This window comes from Micropterus salmoides, unplaced genomic scaffold (genome assembly GCF_014851395.1).
Source record: "Micropterus salmoides isolate LMB-PRFRI ecotype aquatic unplaced genomic scaffold, ASM1485139v1 Ms_hic_scaffold_17, whole genome shotgun sequence".
Taxonomy (NCBI): domain Eukaryota; kingdom Metazoa; phylum Chordata; class Actinopteri; order Centrarchiformes; family Centrarchidae; genus Micropterus; species Micropterus salmoides.
The window spans coordinates 21784574-21810237 of NW_024040817.1; the positions used below are offsets into that span (position 1 = coordinate 21784574).

Sequence of the window (25664 nt, forward strand, 5' to 3'; positions counted from 1 at the left end):
CGGCATCAAAAAGGAATTGAGGCAAAGTCACGCCTTTTTAAATATAACCACACTATGATTAGGTTTAAAATTATTGAAGGGTCAGCTCACCCAAGTTACAAATGTTCTCAGTTACTTCTTGTAGTCTGTAGCCATGCAGTTAGGTTTGGCTTTATTTGTCCAGGTTTCAAGGTTAACTATATGGACAAAGGTATGTGGACAACCCTGTGCAAGCAGGGCCCTCTTGTCCAACATTAGAGTCTGACCTCACAAATGCTCTTGTGGATGAATTGGCAATAATACCCACAGACACACTCAAATCTACCAGCTACCACTCTTCTGGGAAAGAAAGCCTTCCCAGAAGAGTGGTAGCTGTTAGAGCTGCAAAGGGTGTCCCAGTACTTTCGTCCATATAGTATATTTCTTGGACAATGTTTTTCACAGAAAACACTTGAGGAACCATCGTTAATGTTATTAGTAACACCTGTGTTTTTACTACTATGACAAATCAAGATGTCTGCTATGAAGAAGGCCCCTGGAGAGGAATGGAATTTATTGGGTGGTGCTCAAAGCAAAACAACTCTTCCAGAAATAATGTCCAGGTTACTTTGCTACAGTTTCATTGGAACCATCCTCGTCTCATTTCAAAAACTAGCAAAATCATCCTTTTTGTACCTTCTTTTTAAAGGAAAGCAAACGTAAACCCTTAAGTGTTTTAATTTATAAAAAGAATCCAATCTCCTTAAATGTTTCCTAAACACAAGCAGCCAAACAAGGACTTGGCTTAAATAAAATACAGTGTAAAATATGCAAAAATATTATTGAAATCTGAGACAATGAATAACAAAGACTAAGAACCTGACCAAGCGTTTAATTACTTAATAGTTTTCTACACTTGGTGCCACAGACATGTCTATATAACAAAGTAGGCAACTGAGATTTGATACCCAGCTTTATGTCAGTAATTGCCAGTAATTTATCTTATAAAGTAACCTATACATTAAAATGATAGATGTGACACTTTGTGAGGTTTATTAAAGTTTATTTGTCATAACTTTGCAGTTAAAATGTAAAAACAAATCTCTGGACATGAGGTTGATGTGAAACCATTTCAACAGGCAGTCGGGCTCATTCTCTAAAACTTGAAGGTAATTCATCAGGGTTTTAAATGTATTTCCTGAAGTTCAAGACAGGTTTCAGAACACTTTAAATGGCATTCTTTGAAATATGTTTACGTGATTTACAAAGTTTAAGACAAACTTGTACTAGTTTCACCTTTTGCTCTGCTAGATGCATTTACCACCCAACGTCATTTGTTAAATTATACATTTATATTACAACCTGTAGTTGAAATACCAATCAGACTTAACATTTTTAAACTTTATTTGGAGTATGATCAGGGCTTTGGCATACTGCAACACTGAAGATTAGGACCATACGGAGGGAGTGAGTTTGTGCCACATTCACATATATAAAACATTAACAAATTGGTTTACAAGACAGTAAAGATGACAGTGTTGATGGTCATACTCCAGACAGACAGGCTGATAACAGGATTATAAAAAATCAAAAGGATCACGTGTGACAAACACTACACTATAAATCACCACACTGATGAATAACTTAGTATAAGTACACAAGACTGGACAAAAATAACGGACACAGTGTTCAGTGATCTTGGAAAAGTACATTATAAAGTTGTTTGTCTTGTACATACTGGAGGAGTTGTGCACAAACGGGCCTTCTAACGTCTTTATTTCTGCCCAGTTGATCCTGTGGAAGACACTGACAGAAGAGTTTAGGGGCAGCTACTTCAAAACACTAAAGTTGCATGGAAGTGAAAATAAAACAGCTACACAGGTTGCTCAGACATAGCGATGATGTGTGACCCTGACAGGTTTCTTGGACGATGACCGCTCAAAGATCCTCCAATCCATCTCCTTTCCTTGTCTTTATATCGGAAGCTCGGATGGTGATCATAAATCCTGGGTGTCCATGAAGAAAAACTGACAAAAACACTTGAAATCAAGGGAAATGACAACAAAATAAGATGTGTAACTAAGACAATAAATTAATGTAAAAATATGGTCCATGTAATGTGACCAAATTTTCTTTGTTTCATTCTCACTGGAATTCCACATTGAATAGAAAGATCTTTCATAAAAAGTTATAAAATAAATAAGCACTCTTTCCCTTTGAGTTCTGAGTAGAAAAAAAGTTGCATGGCGTGCAGGCCCAAAAGGAGGAAGAGCAATTAGAGATGTTTTTTTAATTACTATTTAGTATCTCTGCCCTCTTATCCTCTTTGGCCTTTGTGGTCAGAAACACACACACACACACACATGCTGGTGGATCACTGTGTGGCCCGCTCAGACTGTAGCTGGTTCTCAGTACACCCAGTTCACCGGGACCCACTGGGGTTCACTGCACAGTTTGTCCACGGCAGCCTGTAACGTCTCGAAGGCCTTGTCCAGGTTGTCGTTGATGATGGTCAGGTCAAAGTAGTGGCTGTAAGCCCTCTGGATCCGGGCACTCTCATCCACCGTCTTCCTCAGGTCCACATCCTGCCAACACACCAAGGACAGGTGAGTTGTGGAAACCTATACAAGCTATAGACGCGAGATACCCTACACGCATGAGAATTAGTGCTCAAAGTCATTGAAAAAGTCAGCAGGCAGGTGGGCCAATAAAGGCTTACTGAAGAAAGGAGATGTTGAGTATTAGATTTGAGTTGCTTTCTTGAGGCATTTTGCGTCTCCAGAAGGAAAAAAAAAGAAACAGCTTTATATTTCTATGCCAGTACATTTCGGAAGAAAAAAATAACAGTCCTCTAGATCAGCGGTTTTCAAAATTGGGGGCATAGAACCAATGCAGGGCGTGAATGACCAGGGGAAAAATGTGGAGTATAAGTTGAATGATGCATGATTTATGTAGGGAAATGAAAAAATAAATTTTTCTGATGCTATCGTGCTGACCTGAATCATTTCTTTTCTCCCCCAATATTGTTAATGATTGAAAAGAATTCAATCCTTTTACGGACATGAATTTTTTTCAGCTTTTGAAAGGGGAAAAAGTTTGATAACGACTTCTCTAGATTACAGTTTTTCCTCAGTTGCTTAAACACTATAAGCACACTTTTGAAATAAAATTTCAAAACCATAACACCATTTTTCAATAAGTACACCCATTTCCCTAAACTCTACACACAAATCCCTTCATTTCTCATTGCCTACACCATGTAGTCATTGAGAAAGCACTGACATTCAATATTGTTCACTCAATCAGCACAGGTTGAGCTCAATTAGCACAAAACTACCCAGGTGGAAACAATACAGTCAAAATTTGAACACACCTATCAGAACCTTCAATAAATAGATTAAAGGGCCAGTCAGTTCATTCAGTTTTGCAAAAAATGGACCCAGAGAAATCTGAAGGAAGAGGTGTAGGACACCAGAGATGAGGAGGAGGAAGAGCACACACAAAGACCAATACCTACTCTTCGATTCACACCACCCACTGGAGCACAAGCTAGGGGTCATGAGAACACTACACCACAGAGTGGAAAACATACCAACAAGCGCCCAAGCCAGAGAGAAGGAACAGAACCACCTGAAGGGGGCACTTACAGCCTGTGGATACCCTAAATGGACCTTTGTGAAAACAGCCACAAGATCCAAGAAGAACAAAACTACAGGGGAGGAGGAAAAGAAGGTCAAACGCAACAACATTGTGATTCCATACGTGTCTGGATTATCAGAGAAACTCATGAGGATTTTCAACAAACAAACATCCCTGTGTTTTTTAAACCCAAGAACACACTAAGACAGATGCTGGTACACCCCAAAGACAAGAAAAGCAATCTAGTGTATGTGGTCCAATGCAGTGAGGAATGCACAGACCTCTATATTGGGGAGACTAAACAACCACTACACAAACGCATGGCTCAACACAGAAGGGCCAACTCCTCAGGTCAAGACTCTGCTGTCTACTTACATCTGAAGGACAGAGGACACTCGTTTGAGGACCACCAGGTGCACATTTTAGACAGAGAAGGTGGATGGTTTGAAAGAGGTGTCAAAGAAGCCGTCTAGACCAGGGTCGAGAAGCCGTCATTGAACAGGGGAGGGGGTCTACGCCACCACTTATCCCCCACTTACAATGCTGTCCTTTCATAACTTCCCAGGAAACTCAACAAACGTAACCTATTGGCCTCAGGTGAAGATACCAACGATGGTTGTTCAGTCTTGGCCACAGGTAGTCTTAACGACTGTAACGACTGTCGTCACAGCAACAAGGAACACTAACGAACCAGCGGTATCGATGACCCGGGCCAACGACCCCACTGAGGTTAAATAGCTGAGTTTCCCTGCCAGTCAGTCAGAACTGAAGAAGTCCTTTGGATGAGGGACGAAACGTCTTCCAGTATCTTCAACCAAGTCCAGTTGCCCTTGATTTTAACCTTCGTTGGATAAGAGCAGTATGGAGAAAAAGGTAAGAGGAGCAGGAGTTGGAGAACAAGAATCTCTGGCCTGTCCCAGACCAAAGGCAGGATGCTGGGGCAGAAAAAGTTGTTGTTTGGTGTGTAGTACTGTACATTACACTAAGGAATAAAAAAAGTGCAAATGTTTACATTTGCTATGTCTTTTGTTGTGTTCATCATGTGAAAAGGTTTTTGAGGGGGAGAACCACACGCAACATTACTAATAACAATAATAGTACTATTGTTTTGAATTTGTTTCACCAGTGTTAAACTGTGTTGTAGTGTGTGTGTTTCTGAAGGCTTGTGTGTTATGTCTGAGTTTGGGTTTTCAGCAAGATTGAATGGTTTTGAGTGGAGAGCTTCATTTTGACCTGGATGTTGGGTGAGAAGTTGTGGATTCGTGTTTAGAGTTTCAAGAGAAAGAGGCATTATTAAGAAATGTGCCTTAAGCAATTGAGAAAAACTGTATAATTTTACATAGAAACATTACAATGGTTTCTGTTGTTATGCAAATCCATGTTAATGTATCAGTCATAATGATCTAATAATATAATAAACTGTGAAAGGAGCAAGCAAAAGAGTAATTTTGCTTTTACTTCTAATACTTTGTCAATTTTGCTACTTTATCTGCTAGTTTTACTTTGTATGTAGGACTTTTACTTGTAAATGAGTATGTTTACAGTGTGGTACTGATAACTTTAAAGTTCACTTGATTATGATGCCTCTTGGTCATCACCTCTTGGGGATATGGATGTGTAAATGTATAATCAGGCCTTCACATGTCTGATTTTCTTTTTGGATGGCTCAGTGTGGGTAATGGTGCATGGGAGTCGTTAACCTACCGTGAGTTGCTTAGTGGTGATGCCTGCGTCCACCACAGCTTTGTGCATGCCCTTCAGAGTCTCAAAATCGGGCGCTGCAATGAACACCACGTAAGGCATGAACTCCGCAGTTTTCAGTACCTTCAGAGCCTGAGGACAGGAGAGACACAGCCATGACATAAAAAATTCAATAATAATTTTGTAAAACTTTGAAAAGATTTCACTTTGAAATTTTTCTAATTGCCCAACCAACCTCTCATGTTTATGTCAAGGGCAACTGGATTTGATTACTCTCACTTAACACCTGACAATGCTGCCAAATGTTCTCCCTGAACAGACCCTCAAGACTTATTTCATAAACCCTGTTTAAAACTTTTACCCTTTCAAAAAAACAACCCTGATCTTACCTGAGGGTTGACATCCAGGATGCAGGTGCGTCCTGTGGCCACCACCTCATGGATGGACTCAATCTTGGTGCCATAAAGGTTACCGTCGTACTCGCCATGCTCCAGGAACCTACCGGCCTTCACGTCTACCTCCATCTCTGTCCTTGAAGTGAAGTGGTAGGAGTTGCCCACCAGCTCATCGTCCCGGGGCCGCCTTGAAGTGTCTGGCAGAACAGTTTAAAAGTTCAGTCTTTTTTGTGTGTTAGGGTGTGACAGAATTTAGAAATACATACCAAAACCAAGCATGACATACATGGTATAGTGGTGCCAAAGCGCGTGGGATGGAGCACCATCAGTCTGTTCTTCAGGCTGCGTCGGCCCACGCCCTGAGCACCTATCAGGACCAGCGTCTTTCTCTGGAATGCTGGCACCTTTGCCACTTCCTCATAGATCTGCAGCTCATGTCTGTCAAACTCTGTTTAAAACACATGCACGATTATTATCCAGTGAATAAAAAGATACTTAAGATGTCAGATAAAAATCAAAAACATGATAAGTCTTCTAACCTGCATTCTTGGCCGTCAGATACATCATCTTCTTCTTCTTTTTTCCAGCTATGGTTCCACAAAGGATCCCTACAAAACAAAGCGGAACATTTCTGCGCTTGCATATTTGTGCAATTATAGCATTTGGCCAGAAGGGGGCAGGTGTGGACCATTTTCCAAGTGTTTGAAACATTGGCTACCTTGGCCTTCTTGCCTGTTGTCACTGCTAAAAGCAAAAAGTGACAAAAGGTCTGGCAGCCAACCAGTTGACAGACTTTAGGCCAATCCATGTTTCAACAACAGCATTGCTAAAGAGAGAAACAGACACTTTTGGATGTTTTAACTCTAACCAAATGCACACACCGACATACCTGATCCATCAAAGTCTCGAGGGACAAAGGCTTTCCTCTTCTCTTCTAAGAACTGACTAGGTATCAGTCCCGTAGCTCCACCGACCACTTGGCATGCCTGGCACAGATTACAGATCACTTAAATAAAGTCTTGAAATCTTTACGTGCCTGTGATTTTTAATGACGGACGATCAAAGGAAAGAAGAGGATGAAAGCTCACCTGCCACCAGTTGGGGTCCTCTCTGTTGACAATCTGAAGGATGTCGCCTTTCTTGAAGGCCATCCCCGCCTCTCGACACGGGATCAGGTTGTCATTGGCTGGGTTGTAGTCAAAGTACGGCCGCACATACACCTATGACAAACACATGCACAACTTTGAGTCTTTGCAGGAATGAATTCATACTTATTTGAGGGTTTGTGGTCGTAGGAGAGTTTTCCTCGTTTAAAAAAAAAAAAAAAAAAAGGAAAAGACAAGAAGGTTGCGGATGAGGCACACAGAAATGCACATATTAGAAAAACAAAAGACTTAAGCTCAGCATGCTGTCTCACACAGTGACACAGAAACAGTGGCTCATTCACACCCATTACGTCTAACATCCCGCACTGCACCCAACACAGCTGTTCACGCTGCGCCAATGGTGGAGGCTTTTGCCAGGAAGGCTAAGTGCTCTGGCCAGTGTATTAGATTAAACAAGCAGCCAGAGGAAGCAATAAAACAAGCCAGTAAAATATACTGTGTAGCACTGCCCTGAGCCACAGAGCAGGATGTGATTTTGTATTATGTCTCATTCAGTTTTACTGCCATTCATTCAATTAAGCATTATATGCATTTCCAAGTTTATGTCCATAAACTTCAGGATGCACAATACCTTCAGAATATTTTTATTCAGGAGCCATAACTGGATAATTTGTGGTACATGCATGAGGGAAAATATCTAAAAATATCATAAATGACTACTTTCCATGTGAGGGAGCATGAGATTACAGGAAGCATGTGTGTTTGGAGTGTGTGTAAGAGACAGAAACAACTAGTGTGACCTAGAAAGCATATGGAGTGTTATTAATAGGGCTCACAGGGTTCACATTCCTGTGCAGGGGATTGTGGGAGGGCTGCAGGACAGATCACCAGCCGTGTACCACTGGCCAACATCTGCCACTCATTACATAAGTGTGCGTGTTTGTGTTTACATTATCATTTCATTTGACATTTCTGTATGTGTATTTCCACCTGTGGAGGTGCAGGAGCGTCTCGGTAGCTCGGGAGTATTTTCAGTGTGATCCCTCCGCTGCAGTCTTTGAGCATCTCCTGCAGCTCGGTGGGGTTGTTGCCTACATCCTTCCCGTTCACCTCCTTTATGATGTCGCCCACGTGGAGCAGACCCTGTCTGTCAATCATGCCGCCGTGAAGGATCCTAGCAATGACCAGGTCGTCTTTCTCTACGCGAAATGTCACGCCCTGAGAGGACAGAGAGGACATATTTTTGTCTTACGATCCACACACCCTGTTTCATTCAACTGCTCCCATCCAGCGATATCCACATTCTCACACACACACACACACACACACACACACACACATCCCAAAATGCACACTCAGATTGTCTTGCTCTGCTCACCAGTGGCTCTCCGGCCTTCTTTCGGATGCCAATCATGCGCACAGCATCGGCCTGCATCAGAGCGCTGTTCACCGCTGCATCATTGGCCGTCTCAGTCGGGGGCGGGACTTCGTAGCACTTAGAGGCCACCATGTCATGTGCCTCCAGAAGAGACTGAAAGAAAGAGAGGAGGACAGAGTGCGAAGTGATGCTTAAAGGAATAGGAACTGTGTAACATCTGAAAGAAGAATAAGCACAATCATCAATTATTTTGCAATAAAATGCACCATTGATCAATTAAATACACTGATTTTGCATTTACAAGCTTACTTGGTCTGGTATGACCAGTAGCATATGGCGGATAATGGTAGCTAACCTAAGAAAAATAATGCTGTGTAAATAAAATTACTGAGTTAGTTTGCGGACCGTTATGCTGTTTTAGCATTTAGCTTTATCATGTAATTGTCACTTGTGGCCACAGTGGGCGCTGTTTAGCAAAAGTTATATAGGCTCAGTGCAAAACTAATCATCCCATGGCTCAAATCCCAAATATGGATTACCACCACGAAATCTAATCAATTAATTCTTGGTTTGCAGACTACCCATCCTCCAACATGCATCCAAGCCTTTTTTTTTTTGACGCTACCAGCACCACTTTTTAAAATGTCTTTCCAACTATTAGACACTTTCTTGGTAAAGAAAACAAGCCTGTAAACTCACACAGTCAATATGTGATGTAATATCCATTTACCTCATCCCCCCCCCCCCCCCCCCCCCCCTCTCTCTCAGTAGGTCAAAAGGGTCTTATCCTTCTGCTTACAGCACAAAGGGAGTTGATTGGTGCAGAGGCTTTGCTTGGCTCAGAGGTCTAACTCCTATTGGTCCAGCCTGTGTAAACCCCTGGTAGGTCCAAGGATAAAGTTAATGTTCCCCTGATGCACGAGGACGGGATCCAAAACATCATCTCTGTGCTACTGTAACTACAGTCAACAAATTGCAACGCTAGGTTTGGTCTACTATAAACTTTTGAATGAAAAAATATCATTAATATCTGAATAGTTCCAAAAAAGGTAGGCTACTACACTCATAATTTAAAAAGCTATTGTGAGATGGCTATAGGTTGAATTACTGTCATCAGCAATGTCAGTGATGTTGAAAGCAAAGAAGCAAAATATAGTGAATAAAAAGTGTTTTATAGGTGCCAGTATTACAAAACTGTCACCTGTAAATTACTTCCCGGCAGGACAATTACGTCCAGTAATCATGCCTGTTTTACCTTTACCTGCGTGTGCAGATTGAGTGTTTGCTCCGCCTCACCTGAAAGTGTGGCTCCTTAAGAATCCTGGACAGTTCGGCCGCGCTGTCATCTTTAACCTTGAGATTGCTGATGTCGCCCAGGATCTCCGTCACCAGCTCCACATTGTTGTCCTGCACTGCCTCCAGCTTCACTTCCTCCAGCTGTTCGTGAGCCTGGGGGAGACAGAGAAGCTCAGGGAGGGCAGATGGAGAGACAATAGTTGTGTTTTGATCTCTTATGACTGTTATGTTAGTATATTTGGATGTGTGAATGAATTACGTAAAGTGACTTTTGTTGCACAGCAGTGAATGCAGACATTCTACATATAGGTAAGGGCTGACTTACTGTAGGATTATTTTGGTCTATAAGCAAGATGTTAAAAGTCAAAGGGTTGTTTGTTTATGTTTAGTCAACTGTCATCTCTACAAGTTTCAGCCCTACAGGGAGCAGTTAAATTGTGGAAAATGACTTCCTACAGCAGTGAAGATGCATGTTAGAACTGTTTGTGTGCAGAGAGGTTGCAATGTATGCACTGTCAGTAAAAGAAAAGGAATAGGAAGTGACTTGGTTACTGACATTATGTATGCATTTGTACAGTCTCTGTGTGTGATGCACTGTGCACTATGTGTTAGTCAAAGCCTTACTGTACTTCAGCAACTCAGCCACAGCAAGCAAAGCACTGCTAGGAGTAGTGAGGGTGAGGGGGCTCGGAGCTGCCTAGCGGTTAGTCTGCTTGCTGCTCCTCACCCCGAGCTATGTATGTGTGCTACCTTAGCCAGGGAGCGTACAATGGGACTTTCCATGATGCCACGCAGGAAGAGCAGGTCGATGTCTTTGGCACCCGTGGAGGTGGGAAGCTCACCCAGATTATCCAACACCTGCTGCATGGCTAGATGGAAGAGACAAAGATGGAGGGGGGGGGGGGGGGGGGGAGGAGGGAGAGGAGAGAGAGAGAGAGAGAGAGAGAGTTAGCCAGGCATGAAAGTCATACAAAAGCATAAACACACACACATAACAGTGTTAAAGATACAGCAGCAGCTGAGAGGGAGAGAAGTACACACTGAGGGGTGAATTCACAAGAGGATTGCGCAGCTTTTGCAGCCACTAAACCTTTACAAGTAAGACAAAAAGAAACAGTGTTGTAATTCTCAAAGCACCCAAAAAGGCTGAAATGCACCCTTAAGTGCGCTTCCAAGCAAATAGCGTCTCGATGCTCTGGTGTAAGTTCCATGTATTTAAATTGGATTATATGCATTCATTTAGGGCAAAATTGGCCCTCTCTCTATGCAAATGATCCTAACTGCAAAAAAAGTCCTATTCACAATCACCAGCCCTAACAGCCAGTTAGAGTGAAATTATTAGCATCTTCAGAGAGTTGGTGGTAGCTGAAGTGCATTTATAAGGGTTGCCACACCTTGACTTCCCAGTGATCATGGCAGCAGAGATTGTAGCTAGGCAAAGTAATAGCGCATCACAGTAGGCTACATCATATGTGCACAGATGGCACAGACAATATGTGATATGCACCACCGAATATAACTGGAAAGCAACATAAAACCTGCTGCTGTAAGAAGCAGAGATGATCACGCACTGTAACGGTCGAGCAGACAGCAGAGTAGAGAAAACAGCTCTCCATGCGCCTCAGAGGGAGAGCACACAGTTTAAGCACCCCGATTAACAATCACTCCAGAGTGAGTCATAGAAAAAAGAGGGACATCCCGCAGCCAGAAATGAATGAAAGAGCAGGGGGAATTAATAAATAATCAGAATAGTTGGAATTAGAATATGTTCAAATCAAACATGTTAAGATATGAGAGGAAAGTTTTTCTCTTGCAGATGCATTAAAAAAACAATTTTGTCAAATGTTGCCAAACCATGTCATGTGATGTGCTACTCCAGTAGCCTACATTTTATTAATGGGACCACTACACAAAACTACAGATAAAACATTTAACAGAAACAAGGGCAAATCAGACTCAAATGCAAAACTTTATGGGCGTGTTTGTGCTATTACTATATTAGCCTATTAGCGCAATATGTTTTGTGAATTGGACCTTGAGACAGGGCAGATAGCAGTTGCTGTTTCATGGTGCTATCAGTGGCTGCAATCCATAAGCTACTTTGTGAAACTTTCACGTTACTTAATTACTGCAAAACTAGGCCAAAAATGCTTCAAATTAAGTGACACATCATATAAAAATGACATATTGATGTTAGAAGTTCCAAAAACAGGAAACTTGAGACCTCTATTGGCCTTGTTTGTAGTCCATTGACTCTCTTCATATGGAGCCTATTTATGCTTACACCAGTCACACAGCTGGGCCCCCAAAATATCAAATTAAAGCTCTATCTGGAGGTACAGTGGTCTGCATATGTTCAGTGTGGAAAAGGTCCAGTGATAAAACTCCTAATAACTTTCTCAGTTGTTAGAAAGAATCGTAACAAATGAACTCTGTTGAGTCTTGTATTCTGTGCACACAAACAGAGAGAGGGAGTGGTGTGGACTCTATGTATCAGCCAGCTAACTCCCTAATGTCAGGGTCTCAACACCCATGTAAGCCCATTTAAGACACTTAAAGCCATGGGAATGTGTGTGTGCGAGGGAGTGTTTCTCCATGTCATTATACACTTGTGAGTAGTAATAATGTCCAGTCAGCACTTGTATACTGTCGATTCACTCTGTTTTCTCTGTATTGTGTTCCAACAGCCTATTATCATCGTTAACCTTGACTCATGTTCTATGTCATAAAGTAAGCCCCTACTGTTGTTGTTTGTGGTGTCATATGGTGTTTGAAATGTGTACTTTTAAAACGTGACTCAACTTTCCCTTGCAAAAAAAGATGAAGATAAATTCACATGATAAATGCAGCTTCGGATATTTTACATCATTTCAAATGTAATATCTTGTGTGCAAGAGGAGTTCATGTAATAATTTCACATATCAGTATGGGTTTTTGGACATACTGTAGACTGTAGGACACATGTATGAATTTATCATCATTTGGGTTGGGTAGTATTTTTCATCCAAAATGAATGTATTTCTGAATTTTACTTTAAATTATACTTCTTCTGGTTTGCAGCACAACAATTGTCACATCAGTTAAACTAGAGCCTGACAGAGTCATTGTTTTATCATTCATCACTCATTCATCATACATACAGAAATCACGGAGCTACATGATTAAGAAGGAGGAGAGGGAGACTGGTGAAAATACAATTTATCTCACAATGAAGAGAAGACCTCACTGTGGCTTAATAACCACAGAGCACAGATAGACTGCATAAACAGCAGGCTCCATGCAAAAAACAAACCTTAAATATTTATGATCCTCTTAAAGAAGGACAAATAGGGGAGGGAGATTACAAACTACACAGCACTGCTGACTATTAAACTTGTATACCCATTAAGTAATACAGTAGTCAATCAAAAACACAATTCAGATATATAGCAATGTATAAACAGTATATCCAGTTCCTGTGGGGACCCCACACTATGTTTCACAAGCTAGAATCAACATAAAGTCTCAGAGCAGAGCTATAATTGTAGTAAACACATCCACACACACTACCATGTGCAAACATAAACTAGCATCAAACCACCACTTTGACTGCACTGCACTCACTCACAAGCAGTCACGGTTCACCCTCCTGAAATTTGGAGAATAATGTGTTTTCAAATTCTCCATATGCTCAAAATAGTAGATGTGCAATGCTGCCCTGTTTTTGTGACATGAAAGAGAGCACATGAGAGAGACTTGCACAAAGACTCGACCAGACTTTTTAACGGACCTCACTAACATAATTAAACACACCTGACTTCAGAAATACCCCAACATAAACACACAGCTGGATCCTGCCTTACATCTGTGTTTTTGTGCTCTCCGTGTTGACCTTTATCCACTTGGTCAGCTCTGTGTCACTGTGTCCTTGACCACAGGAATGTTTGCTCATCGCAGCCCATCCCCCACCCCCCTGCCACGTGTACTTGTGTGTACATTACTCATCCCAACAAGCAACCTTGAGATGCTTTTCTATCCAGTGAGAGAGTGGAGATGAACTAAAGCCTCCTACCTAAATTCTCTATAATCCCATGAAATATGGGACGGAGATACAACCACCTACCAGCCCAGAAGAAGTTGTAAAAGCTAAGAGATTACAGCCCTGGACAGATACAGTGGAGCACTTATTTCCAGCTGCTTCATTCATTTACATAATGAGTCACCCTGCTTACCTGCACTTAATTCTTCCCTCTGTGGCACTCTGGTTTATGTGCAGTCTCTCTCACCATCTTACCACTGTCTCTGTATGTACTGTACACCTACCAGCACTGTGTGTGGTGAATGCCAATGCAGAGAGTCCCCGTTTAAGTATTCCTAACTCTGTTTCTCAAGGAATGGGACACAAATCCCACGAGAAAAGACCTGGCAACCTGTATTCTATGTGGTGATATTGTTTTTCTTTGTTTTAGCTCACAAGATAGTGATCAGGAGCAGTTTGACTGGCACAACATCACTCATAACAAAGTACATTTCACTGTATTTTCTCAGTAAGGTTAAGAACTGAACTGTGCCTCCAGAGAAAATACACAACTCACACAGCAATTAGTGATTCCAAAAGGGGGTAACTTGTACCCATTGACGTACTTCTGCAGTTGCTAGGGGGTATGTGGAAAGATTGTAGACTAGCTAAAGTGATTTGAAAAAATACAAATTACATCGTGATTAGAAAAAAAAAAATCTATATATTGCATCAGTTGAAACACTTGAACACTACTTGTTGCAATTGAGCCTGCATGAAAACTAGCTAGTTAGCAAGGGAGCAGAAAAGGTCTAAGTAGTTAGCTACTGCTACTACTACTGTAATGAATAAATAGTTAATAGTCAAATAGTTAGCTAAAAGAAGAATGGTTCATATAGTTATCTGAAAGCAATGCATAAATGGATTAAAAGATAGCTTGGGTTGAAATAGAGAGCCACAAGTAATGGCTAAATAGTTTAAATAGTTAGCTAAAACTTCCAGATAATATATGATCAAATGAAATGGTATCACATCTATGTTTCCAGGATCCTAAGTTCCCTAACCCCTTAACACTAACCCTAGAATTGGAGAACATAGACCCTGAGAGCCTTTGTCATGTTCCCACTATGTGTGTATAAATCTGGGGTACATACATGTAGCACCCTGGGAACATAGGAAAGACCTTGATGAAATAGTTAGATAAAACTTTAAGCTAATTAATAAACAGTTTAGTAGTTAACATTAGTTAAAAGTAATTGACAAAGGGAAGGGTTGAAATAGCTACATAATTAACAGAAACAGGTAAAATAGCTACAAGTAACAGATACATGTTTAATGGTTGAAATAGCTAAGTCATGGATAAATGGTTAAAATGTCCAGCAACTTTGCTAACACCAAGTGGTAGTGGTACCAATGGAAACTTGATCAAATCAACCTTAACACTGACGGTTCAATTATATGCAAAGGTCATCATGTTTAATGTAAGTGATAATGTTAAATAACAAGTTTATAATCAATTTAAACACTTTTGGAACATGACAATGAAGTTAATCTGACAGAGCAGTGGGGATACATCACACAATAAAGGCTGGGAACCAGTGCTCTAAAACATCGTCCGATAATTTAAATTTAAATATAACTACTTCAATGTGTAGTAGTTACCAGAAAAACATTGCTGCCTTCTGATTATTCATCTTTCATAAAACCCTTCCATCCATCCCTCTGTCTCATATTTTGAAACAAAAAAATCAAAGGCTACAGTATCTCCCTGGTCATCTAAATATGTGACATGCCACCTCTTCCTCCTCCTTTCCTCACCTCCAGACGTATCTGGTTCCTGGGTGGACTGCACGGCCGGGGGGCCCTCCATGCCAGGCTGTCCCGGGGGCGTCATCTCTTCCTCCTCCTCCCGTACCCCATTGGGACAGGCATCCTCCATAGCCGTGACCATCGCCAAGCCCTCCTTCTTCCTCCCTGCTGCCACAAGTATGCTAAGGCTAACCACTAGTAAACCACCAGCAGTTCTGCAACTATGTCTTCTGTCCTCCAATCGTCTTGTCTGGCACTGCTGACCCGCTAAACTCCCAAAAACAGGGAGATAGAGAGAGTACAGAGGGGGGGGGGGGGGGGTTGAGGACAGAATGAGAGACACAAAGAGAGCGACAATAGAGTGGGATTAAGATCAGGGGATATTAAGAGATGAAGAGGGAAAGAGGAGCGGAGAGGAGGAGGAGAGATGAGGGGGAGAAATTGTAAAAAGGGAAGAGGCTGATGTGAAGATGAGTTCCGAAAGACAGGCACAGAAAGAGACAGAGAGGTATAAAGCTGGATCGTATACACAGATGAGGACATAAGTTCAATGCTTGTCAGTCCCCTCCCTCCACTCTGGCTTTAATACCTTCCATTCCTACCCCTCACCCCCCTCCCCTCCATTGATAACACACACACACACACACACATTTAATCCCACAATCCTCTCCTGCTGAGAGCTTGCTTGAGTACCCTACCTCTTGTTTTCCCAACCCCACCCAAAGTAGAGTTGCCCCTTCTTGTCCAAACAGACACACACACACACACACACACTTGAATGTGTCATTATGTAAGCAATCTTACATAAGTAAGTGTTACTGAAGGGGGCCTGACCTTACATTCCCATTCTCTTCCTCCTCCTTTCTCTCATTCACTCAGCTCATAGTTTGGACACCCCGCTGCAGCAATATGCAGAAACTCTCAGCTTGTGCAGATTGTGCTCGTACGTTTTCCCACAGCGGTCCTTACAGCAGCATGTGTCAGCCTAATGGGAGCTTTTTCTCTCTCTCATTTTTTCTTTGGTCTCACTTCCTCCTTAAATTAATGTGCCCTTACAACCTTACATCTCGCTAAATCAGTAGACATGAGGTGCTGACTGGATTATTCACATTTTAGGCTGCAAATTAAGCTGCTCCATGCCTGAGTTTAAATACTTTTGGGCAAGCTACTGGGTGGAAAACTTCCTTAGTAGGAACCTTGGTTTCATAGAGAGAGTATATGCATGAACACTTTTCATCAAGCTTTATGTGGAAATAAATAGCAACAGCAGTCTACAACAATACTAGCTCAGCTCTGTGAGGCTATACTTAGTGTAGGCATAGTGTTGCTTTAAGCTGAACGCTATCGTCAGCATGCTAACATGGTCAAAATGAGCGTGCTAACCTGCTTATGTTCAGTAAGTGTGTTTTCCACATTCACCATTTGAGTTTAGCATGTTAGCATGCTAACAATTGTCCAGTACAGCTCTAGCTGATAGGAGTGTCATTAGTTTTGTGGGTATTTGATCATAAACAAAAATATTTAACAAATTACAAGTTGGAATGATGATGGTGCTAAAAGTCAGATGGTCACCAAAGTGATTACAGTTCATCCAGTGGGGACCACCAATGTCATCAATGTATCTAATTTTCGGCCAATCCATAAGTAGATGTTGAGATATTTCACTGGATAAGTAACAACTTTGACATGTTTGTGGCTTTAGATAAAAAATGGAATCACCAAATTATTTAGCATTCATCTTCTGGGAACAATGAATGGTTGTAAAAAAAAATAAAAATAAACATCCCATATTTTTAAAGATATTTCAGTCTTGACCAAAGTAATAAACCAACCGACTGAAAGACCAACATTGCCATCCCTAGAGCTACGCCGCTAGCATGGCTAAAAACCAAGTGTTCTAGCTGTAATCTTTTCCCCTCCCCAGATTTTTGACAACTCTCACTTGACGGACACAAGCGTCACGTCCTACCCCCTACTCTGCCTCTGACTGGCTAACCCTAACTCCACCCTTAACCAACGGAGGCAACGAGTACTAGCCATTTAGAAGCAGACTTGTCAAAAAATGTGTTCAAACTACAGTATAACATAACACAACCCAACTGCAAAAGCTAGTGTCCTTCTTGACCTCCAGAGGAAAAGCAAAAGAGGCAGCCAATACATCCCAGTGTTAAGAGTCACCTAAAACAGGCTCCTCCCCTTCAGCACCCATCAAGTCCCTCCCACAGTGACACAGCTGTGCGTGAGGCAGATCTGTAGGCGTTAATCCACCCCGCCTCTCCCTCCACCCCATCAACAGGAACAGTCAACCCCTCCCCCAACCCGGGGCATGGGATTTTAATCTGGCCACGAAAATACGGGATTACAGAATCTCTCTCTTCTTCTCTCACCATATCCAGAGTTCAAACATCTCTACATGGCTAACAGTATGATACACTGGCTGGTTTGGAAATGGCCAGCTAAAATGGCCTTTAGTAGCAACAGCCTCTGAGTCAAGTGTGAAAGGAAGCAAGATATTTTCCCTTTGAACATTATTACAGCAGTACACTATATTTCTGTTAATTGAAATTAGGATAAATGACCCACAAAACTAAATGCAGTTCACAGTTTGTTGATTACTCATATGACCTTCCTCTAATTGTTGCTCTTTGGAAAGTAAGAAGATGAGAGCCGATTTCACACAGAGTTTGACTGAGGCAGAACAGCTGTGTGAGGAACAAAAAACAAACAAAGCATCATGGGAAGTCAGCACAGATATAAAGAAAATAACTGATCACCAAGCTCCAAGTCTATAATGAGCAAAATAAGATTGCGCTATGTTTTATGAAAATAATTAGTTAATTATTCAACAATAAGCCAATTTATGTATTTAAATAGCACTGAGTGAAAGCGTGCTGGTATTTTTAAAGGCAAGAGAAGCCTGCATGAGTAAGAATGCTGTACCTATGATAAGACTTGAATATTTATTAGCATGTGGGGACCAATAGAGACAAAGTCAAAGTCTGATTTAATTAAAGTTACATTAACCTGCAATGACAAAAGTCTAATGGTACCGAACAGTGGCCAATAATGTAACGTGTGCTTTCTGACAGTCACTGTCAGTTAAGATTCATGAATGATTTAATCAAATTAAAATATATAGGCTTCTATTTTACAGTTTTAGATTAATATTAGCATGCACTTTCTAATCCACATGGGCACATAAACACATGCGGAAAAACCAGCTGCCTCCTTACTTCCTTAAAAGATTTTAAGAGCAGTCATCAGCACATGCTTGCTTGAAAGACTGGCAGTCCTCCCACTGAACTACAGCATGCAGTAAACCTTTTCCTAAACATCTCCAGTGTGTCAGTACTGAGGAAGAGGCAGCGAGGAAGTTGTGTTTACCTGTGCCAGTCGGTGTAGCCCAACCGCAGTCCTACTGGCTTCTCATCAGTCAACTGTGAAGACCTAGAGAGAGAGAGGGAGACAGAACGTTTGTGAGACTCGTCCTTATGAGACAAGAATATTCAATCAGTGCTCTTATTCCTGCGCACTTGTTTTTCATCATTCCTCACACACAAACACACTTGTTTGAGTATTCAGGTACATACTTGTGCTTAGCCCTCACACACACTCTTTGACTCCTTAGTTTTCCCCCTGTTTCATCTATCTTTGTCATCCCCGTGTCTTGTGAGATAGGAGTCTCATCTGCACAGAATCGACCAGGACGATTCATTGTCCTCAGCTATTCGAGGATGCCTGCATCATCATCTGGCATAGTGCCATCGTCTACATAGTAAATAGCCACTATTCTCTTAAAGTAGTGACAAAGCAGTATCCATTCACTCCCAGGAAGACTCTCCTCTCACTATGACCTGCAAACTTAAAAACATGCATCATATAGGAGTGGACCATTAAATTAGAAGATCAATATTATTAGCCAATACTGGCTGATCAAAGACATATCTATATCATTGTAGATGTTGGCTGATATGCAAACACAGATGCAGTACAAAATGCAGGAAGCAGTGTTTTAGGTAACTGAGAAAGTAATTTTTGCACTGTAGAGCTAGACTGAATCAGCCAGGCTGATATATCAACAGATATTAGCTCACTGCAGATATATTGGTGTACACTGCATTACAGAAATGCCAAATTGTGTCACCATCGCATAGTTTGTCCACCAGACAGTTCCGACAAGTAAAATATGAACTGTGAAATGTCCCGGTCGGTATGTATCTTGGTCACAATTCTTTAAAAAAAACAGAATCTTTGTATCAGGGTTGTTTGGTTATGGTGTGTTTGTTAAACTTTTTAAACTGTCAGTATCAGAATCAAACATCCAGCTTTGGTCTTATAATATCCTATATTACATTTTTTAACAAATATATTTAGAATACTCTGCAGGACCTGAGTCAACAGAAACTGTAGACAAAAAAATGTGCAAACCAAAATTGATGGATCCCTGCTTAAGATGTGCATTTATATCAAAATGTAAAATAATATCAACCACAAATTGTTATTAGGTTGACAAAAAAAAAATCTCAAATCAAGCTCCACTTGTGAGCTTTTGAGCATATTCTAATTCTTTGACATCAGAACAAGCTACACCTGCTGATGACGACTGTGAAGATGATCGAAAGCTTCAAAACAAGCAAGCAAGTGGAGCTTTAGTTGAGATTTTGGTGATTGCTATTTCCGAGGTCAGGAATGAACTGTATTGTATTGGTATCTGCATTAGCCCCCAAACCACTGTTTCTTACTGTATTTGCTTAGTTCTTGTACTCTGGTGTCTATTCATGAGTTACTCTAAATGCGGACAGAAAGAACCGACTCCCCTGCAACAATCCAAACCCCACTGTACAATGTTTAAAACATCATCTGTCTAATAGAACCGCAAAGTCTGGCAGCGCTAAACCCATTCATGCTGCTCTGAATAGCCATTGTGAAATGGACCATTATAAAATGCAAGCCAGCAAAAAAAAAACAATGAAATAGTGTGATTACAAATAACTGATGCCTGCAATCTCCGAGAAAACAACAGATTATCACTCTTACATGCTTCATTTCATTCAGCCTCTTTCTCATTCCCTCTACTTCCGCTCTTTCTCTTGCCCAGAGGGAGGGAAAGATAGAGTGGTGGCTGCAAAGATTGTCCCATAAAAATCACAAGTTCTACCTGCTCACTCTGTTAAGGCTGTGTGTAAAAGCATACGCTAAATGTCCTATAAATTATTTCTATTTGTTAGAATACTTTCTCACATACTCGGGAGGAGATCACACTGTCCTCTTAACCTTTGACCTTAAGCTCCTCTCTAGCCTGGTTCTTGCCAATCCAGTCTCGTTTCCAAGTGCCAAAACTGGACCTTTATTGTGTGAGCAAAAGATGGAGAAAAAGAGCGAGAGGTCGATTCATTACGCAACAAAGATTACAATCAGGCTCGGCACGCTCATTGGAAGGGAAGGATATCCCTTGGAAGAATGTTAATGGAGGCAAAGCCACCGCTGCAATTCCTTGCCAAATCATCCGCACCATGGAGCAGGAGCCAGGCGGGGCCAATCAAAGGTCCGAACAGGGACAGAGAAGCAAATAGAGGAGATGAAAAAAGGTGGGAAAGGGTCGCAACTTTTGAAAGTATATATAAAAACGGTCAGAGCGAGTGGGAGACTTTCAGAGGAGTGAGAGATGAGATTTGGAGCAGGGGGGAGAGTAAGGAATAGATAAAAGGCACATTAGGAGTCCTGAAGGAGAGAAGAAAGAGAGAAGAATCCTTAAAGATTAGACAGATTTGTGGGGAAAAGCCTCTCAAGTCTTCAGATGATAAGAGGAGGAGAGGGAACAGATGAGAAGGCCTTTAGAGCAAAAAGGCTAGTGGGAGTGGTCGTCGAACACAAACGCTTTTGTAATCTGATTCACTGTTTCTATAAACTGCAAGGTAACTATAGGTCCTCCTGTGATAGCTGCAGCAAATGACAATCTTTATGTATCTCGATGTCCAGAGAGAGTCTGCTTTACATATAATAGATGTGGAGAGTTTGTGCGTGCACTTATTTGCATGCAAAATCCAGGTGATCTCAAGGACTAGGAACTGGGTTACAATACACAATTACATTTTTCACTGATTTAAACTCTGAGCATGCACTGGACTCTAGACTCCCCTGATGTCCTTTTATCGCAATCACTGTCCACTCCTCTTGGGACAGAGGGAAAGTTACAGGAAGTGGTCATTTGCAATCTCGGCTGCCATTGGCTCGCGCATAGAGAAGGACTAGACAAAAACAAAAGCTCTCCGAGTGCCCCCTGGTTGCCAAGCACTCAGATGATGGACAGCTCATGGAAGCGGGATTATCGAGGGATCAGAGGGTTTGTTTTTGTACAAAACATCATTGCTGTCACATATAAATGTGTGTGTGTGTGTGTGCGCGCGCGCGCGCGTACTATTGAAAGCACAGACAAACATCAGCAGGTTGTGTGGTTTTAATTCCTCCAGTTTGAGTGACGCTCTCAGAAAATCTCACTCTATGTTTGGCTCAGTTTGTCAATGAGCACATTTTATGAAAATATAATCTTAGAGTCATGAACAAAAATATAGACACACAGTGTCAAGCCCATAAGGCATCTATCCTGGAGATAGTTCAGTCCAAGTCGATATATTCTCTCCACCTCTATTCTGTGTCTGCACAATAATATACTCTCTGCCCTCCTTTGCGCCACAGAGACAGGGGCACAGAGCAGCCGTCACTCTCAGTTCCTCTCAATGACTTGAGAATCACAAAAGGGGCCCGTGTGCTCTGCCCTGCCTGAGAGGCCAGATGTCACGTCATTGGCTGACTCCAGGGATAGCAAAGAGCAATTAATAAACTTCCCTGAGCACTGATCTGCAGCGCTCCCACTGTACAACACCAGTATGGCAGTGAGTGCTAGAGGGGCACAAGATATTCAAGGAAGTAGTGTGTAATTGTGGACCTACGTGTGTGTGTGATTGGCTTTTCATTGAACCACCCTCGCCTTTAACAGACCCCGTCCTGTCCTGCCTAGCAGCCATCAGTCTCAGCCTCCAAACAAACCCTATGTAGGTCACTCCATGTCTTAACACAGCCGCTCAATAAGAGGATTACAGTGTTACCCCCAAGATGGCCATCTTAGAAGATCAATATCTGCAGAATATTAAACGTAAGCATGTTATCGCTCTATTATTGCAGCTGTTGATGCGGCTGTCTTTTAGAAAGTTGATGAAAACAGCTCAGTTTCTCCCAATCTACCACAAATGATGAGAATGCAGCTTTCTGCTGATTCATGCTTACCTTTGCTCTTCACCTGACACTACAATCTAAATTACCACCACTTAACACAGAGGCATCAATTGTTGCACCACGGCACTTTCCCCGCATCACCAAAAATGAGCTCATTCTCCTCCTCCCTGCTGTTCCAGCTGGTGGGATGTCTGTGCTTTGCCAGGCAGCTCGGTATGATATAATTACACGGCCGTCCGCAGCTCGTCAAGGCCAAGCCGTCAAGTCATCTTAACAACGAGCACCCCCTGACATAATCTACCCCGCCACATGGCCGTGCCAGTTTCTCGTCTGTCTCTCTCCTTTCCCAGCCTCCTGTTACTGATCATTAGTATTTAGGAAAAGGCGGGTGGGGGTTGGGTGATGCAACCGCACTTGACACGACTACAAAGTTTTAAAATGAGAAAATTGATGTTGTGTGATGTTGGATGGTGAAAATGTGATGTGAGAAGAGACAGGGAGGAAGAGAAATTAGTCTCAAATGAGTTTACCCAGCCTGTTTGCCCCTTTCTCCATTCCTCTTGTCACATTTTCAAATATTGGCAAGAATTACAAACACTTGCATCTCCTTCATAGAACAAGGGCTATACTGTGGTGTTATACTAGCTGGAGCTGCCCCAGTATAAAAGACTGAGACTTGGAGCTGGTATGCTTACATGACCTTAAAGAATCTCATTGCAGATGTGTTTTCAGCAGATGTGTTTATTCTGTCGACTTTCCCATTTTAATCAGTCTGTTGTCAGTGGGGTTTCACCAGTGTAGCATCAGAGGTTCAACATTCCGTCTTTATTTAGGTGATGAAAGACAAAAAGGAGATGTTTTTCATAAAGCCAAACTGTCGAAAGATACATGCCCCTTTAAGGCGTTAGTGATGGATGAAATCTGGTGAATCAGCACTCAAGGCTGCAGCAAAAACTGCCAAAAACATTTGCCTTGTAGCAATTCTTACACAAAGTAATGTTCCACTCTGTACAGGTTAGTCATTTAGTTGCGTATTTTCTCAACAGAGATGCAGTTAGCTCATGATAGCTGTTGTGGGGTCAGTTATGTGTTGTAGGGAGGTGCAGGGCAGGGAGGGTTGATTATAGGTGTGTAGATAACAGCCCTCTCTGATCCATGTGTTGTTCATAGCTGGGAGGTTTGAGTCACTCCAGCACAGTATGTGTGTGTGTGTGTCGCTTCCTCCGTCTCTCTCTTGCTCTACCCTTTCCTTCCTTTTTTTTTCCTGTACCATCTCTCCCATAGCTGTGAATTAATAATGGAAGAGTAGAAGCTTCTGAATGTTAGATTTGGTCTCTGAATGACTCACTGACAATTCTCATATATTTCAACATTAGGAGCTTGTTTAACTGGAAATTCATGTTTTCCTTCACCCTGCTGACGGAAAGGAATATGCATATGAGGGCTGAGAAGTCTAACTTTCTGCCTCATTCCGCCTACTTTAGCAGAACAATAAAGGTCATCCTGGAACCTGACTCAAAAGTCTTACTGGATATCCCTGCCCAGAGACTGCAGATTTGCTCTATGCACTAAACTGTCTCAGTCTCCTTCCCTTCCTCCTTTTGTTCCTCCTATTAGATTCAGCAAATCTGATTAGGGCTTATTATAAGGTTGCAAAGGAAGAGAGAAAGACCCATAAACTCTAGTTTAGATGCAACAAGATCCATGCTACCTCTCTCAGCGGTCTGGTGGCCAATATAGTCCCTCCCAGGAAGGATCCCCAAGGATGTTGCGTATGTGCATGGGCTTCCCCGATCACGTGCGCGAGGCTAAACAGCTTATGAACCTTGCCAAGTGACCCCGTGCTCTTCTGAGCAATGAAGTCCCAAGATTCATTGAGAGCTGCAGTCTGCTCTGATATGTAAGTGGTTTCATGTTTCGATTAAGTGCTCACATAAAGTGGGGTTGACATCGTGTTAGTGCATTATTATTAGATGGTGCACCAATACATCTCAAGTGGGGGCCAAAAAATAAAAATCAATAGGACGGTCTGGCTGCGCCCGGCCAGCCTGTGCCAAGCCACTTCTCCCTTTTCACAGAGCATCGGCTCAATACAAACAACGCTTTGTTGTGAAAGTTTTTCTAGACAACAAACTAAGAGAACATGAACTACCTGGTGCCGATTTTCCTAACTTGACTTGATGTCACAGTAAAAAGCGCACTCTATGTGTCTTTTCTCAAGCTCACCACCTTTTGCTGGTACATGTTGCAGTCCATCATTTCGGGTCGGTGGCGCGTTCAGACCTCCTGTCAGCACTATAACCTGCGGCTCTTCCCTCGTTATCTTCCCAGTCATGGATCGACGCCACGGCTCTGACGCATGGCAACATCCGTGCGCTCGAACCGTGCGCCAGATCCATGCCAAAAGCTTGCGCCGTTTCGGCTGACCAGACAACTGTGCATTCACGCCGATCTCGCCACACGTGCGGCCATTTTTTGTTACCCATTCGAGCCATTGTGGCGTGCGCACACTTACGAATACAACCCAACCGCTGTATCCTTCCTCATGATATGCAGGAAAAAGGAAAGGACGCGTCCGACTTCCCAATTGACGCCCAATGCAAACTGATATCGGTCTGAATAAAGCTTGTTCTCCCAGCACAGCGGGCTCTATAGGGGGGCAAACCTCCTCTTCTGTCAAACTCTACTGCACCTCAAACACGCAAAGTGTCTTTGTCTCCCATTTGAATACCAGGGGATGAATTAATTCAACATATTCACACCACAAATATGATCACGAGCCTTGACTTACCTGTGTGAATCGTGCGTGTGAGTTCGCGGTAGTCCACCGACCGTCCCGGTTGGACATTCAGGCCCCCCTCAGCTGTCTGTCCTGGTCCCGCAGCCGACTACCAGAGAACACGACGCCAATCAAACAGATACGCCCCGCCTCCTTTCCTGGCGTCATACAACATCTACCAATGGCAGCTGAGGTACAACCCTCGCTAAGTGAATTCATTGTAGCATATTATTTTCTTTTTTTCACAATGTCATACACTCGTCCACTCACATAAATAGACAACTGCATCATGAAGACTATGGATATTGAAGTAGGCTGCAACATAAAAGTATAAGGCCCAGGGCGCTGTACTTATATGAAGCCATAATAATAG

General features: G+C 42.2%; 1 protein-coding gene across 4 annotated transcripts; it reads right to left on the bottom strand.

Moving 5' to 3' along the window:
* Nucleotides 1-1004: 1004 nt before the first annotated feature.
* mpp6b (membrane protein, palmitoylated 6b (MAGUK p55 subfamily member 6)) lies at nt 1005-25428 on the bottom strand. 4 transcript variants are annotated; one of them, XM_038724664.1, is made up of 14 exons: nt 25304-25428; nt 18664-18726; nt 15289-15546; nt 10242-10342; nt 9474-9626; nt 8178-8330; nt 7790-8017; nt 6782-6913; nt 6583-6679; nt 6233-6301; nt 5980-6141; nt 5688-5890; nt 5302-5430; nt 1005-2543 (listed from the first exon to the last, which is right to left on the bottom strand). In XM_038724664.1, exons 3-14 carry the CDS (start codon nt 15419-15421, stop codon nt 2367-2369), a joined length of 1737 nt encoding a protein of 578 aa, XP_038580592.1. In that variant the 5' UTR covers nt 15422-15546; nt 18664-18726; nt 25304-25428; the 3' UTR covers nt 1005-2366. The 4 variants fall into 4 exon arrangements, with proteins under 4 accessions (XP_038580592.1, XP_038580590.1, XP_038580594.1 ...); XM_038724662.1 differs by having other exon boundaries at nt 10224-10342; XM_038724666.1 differs by lacking the exon at nt 15289-15546.
* Between the last annotated feature and the right edge of the window lie 236 nt (nt 25429-25664).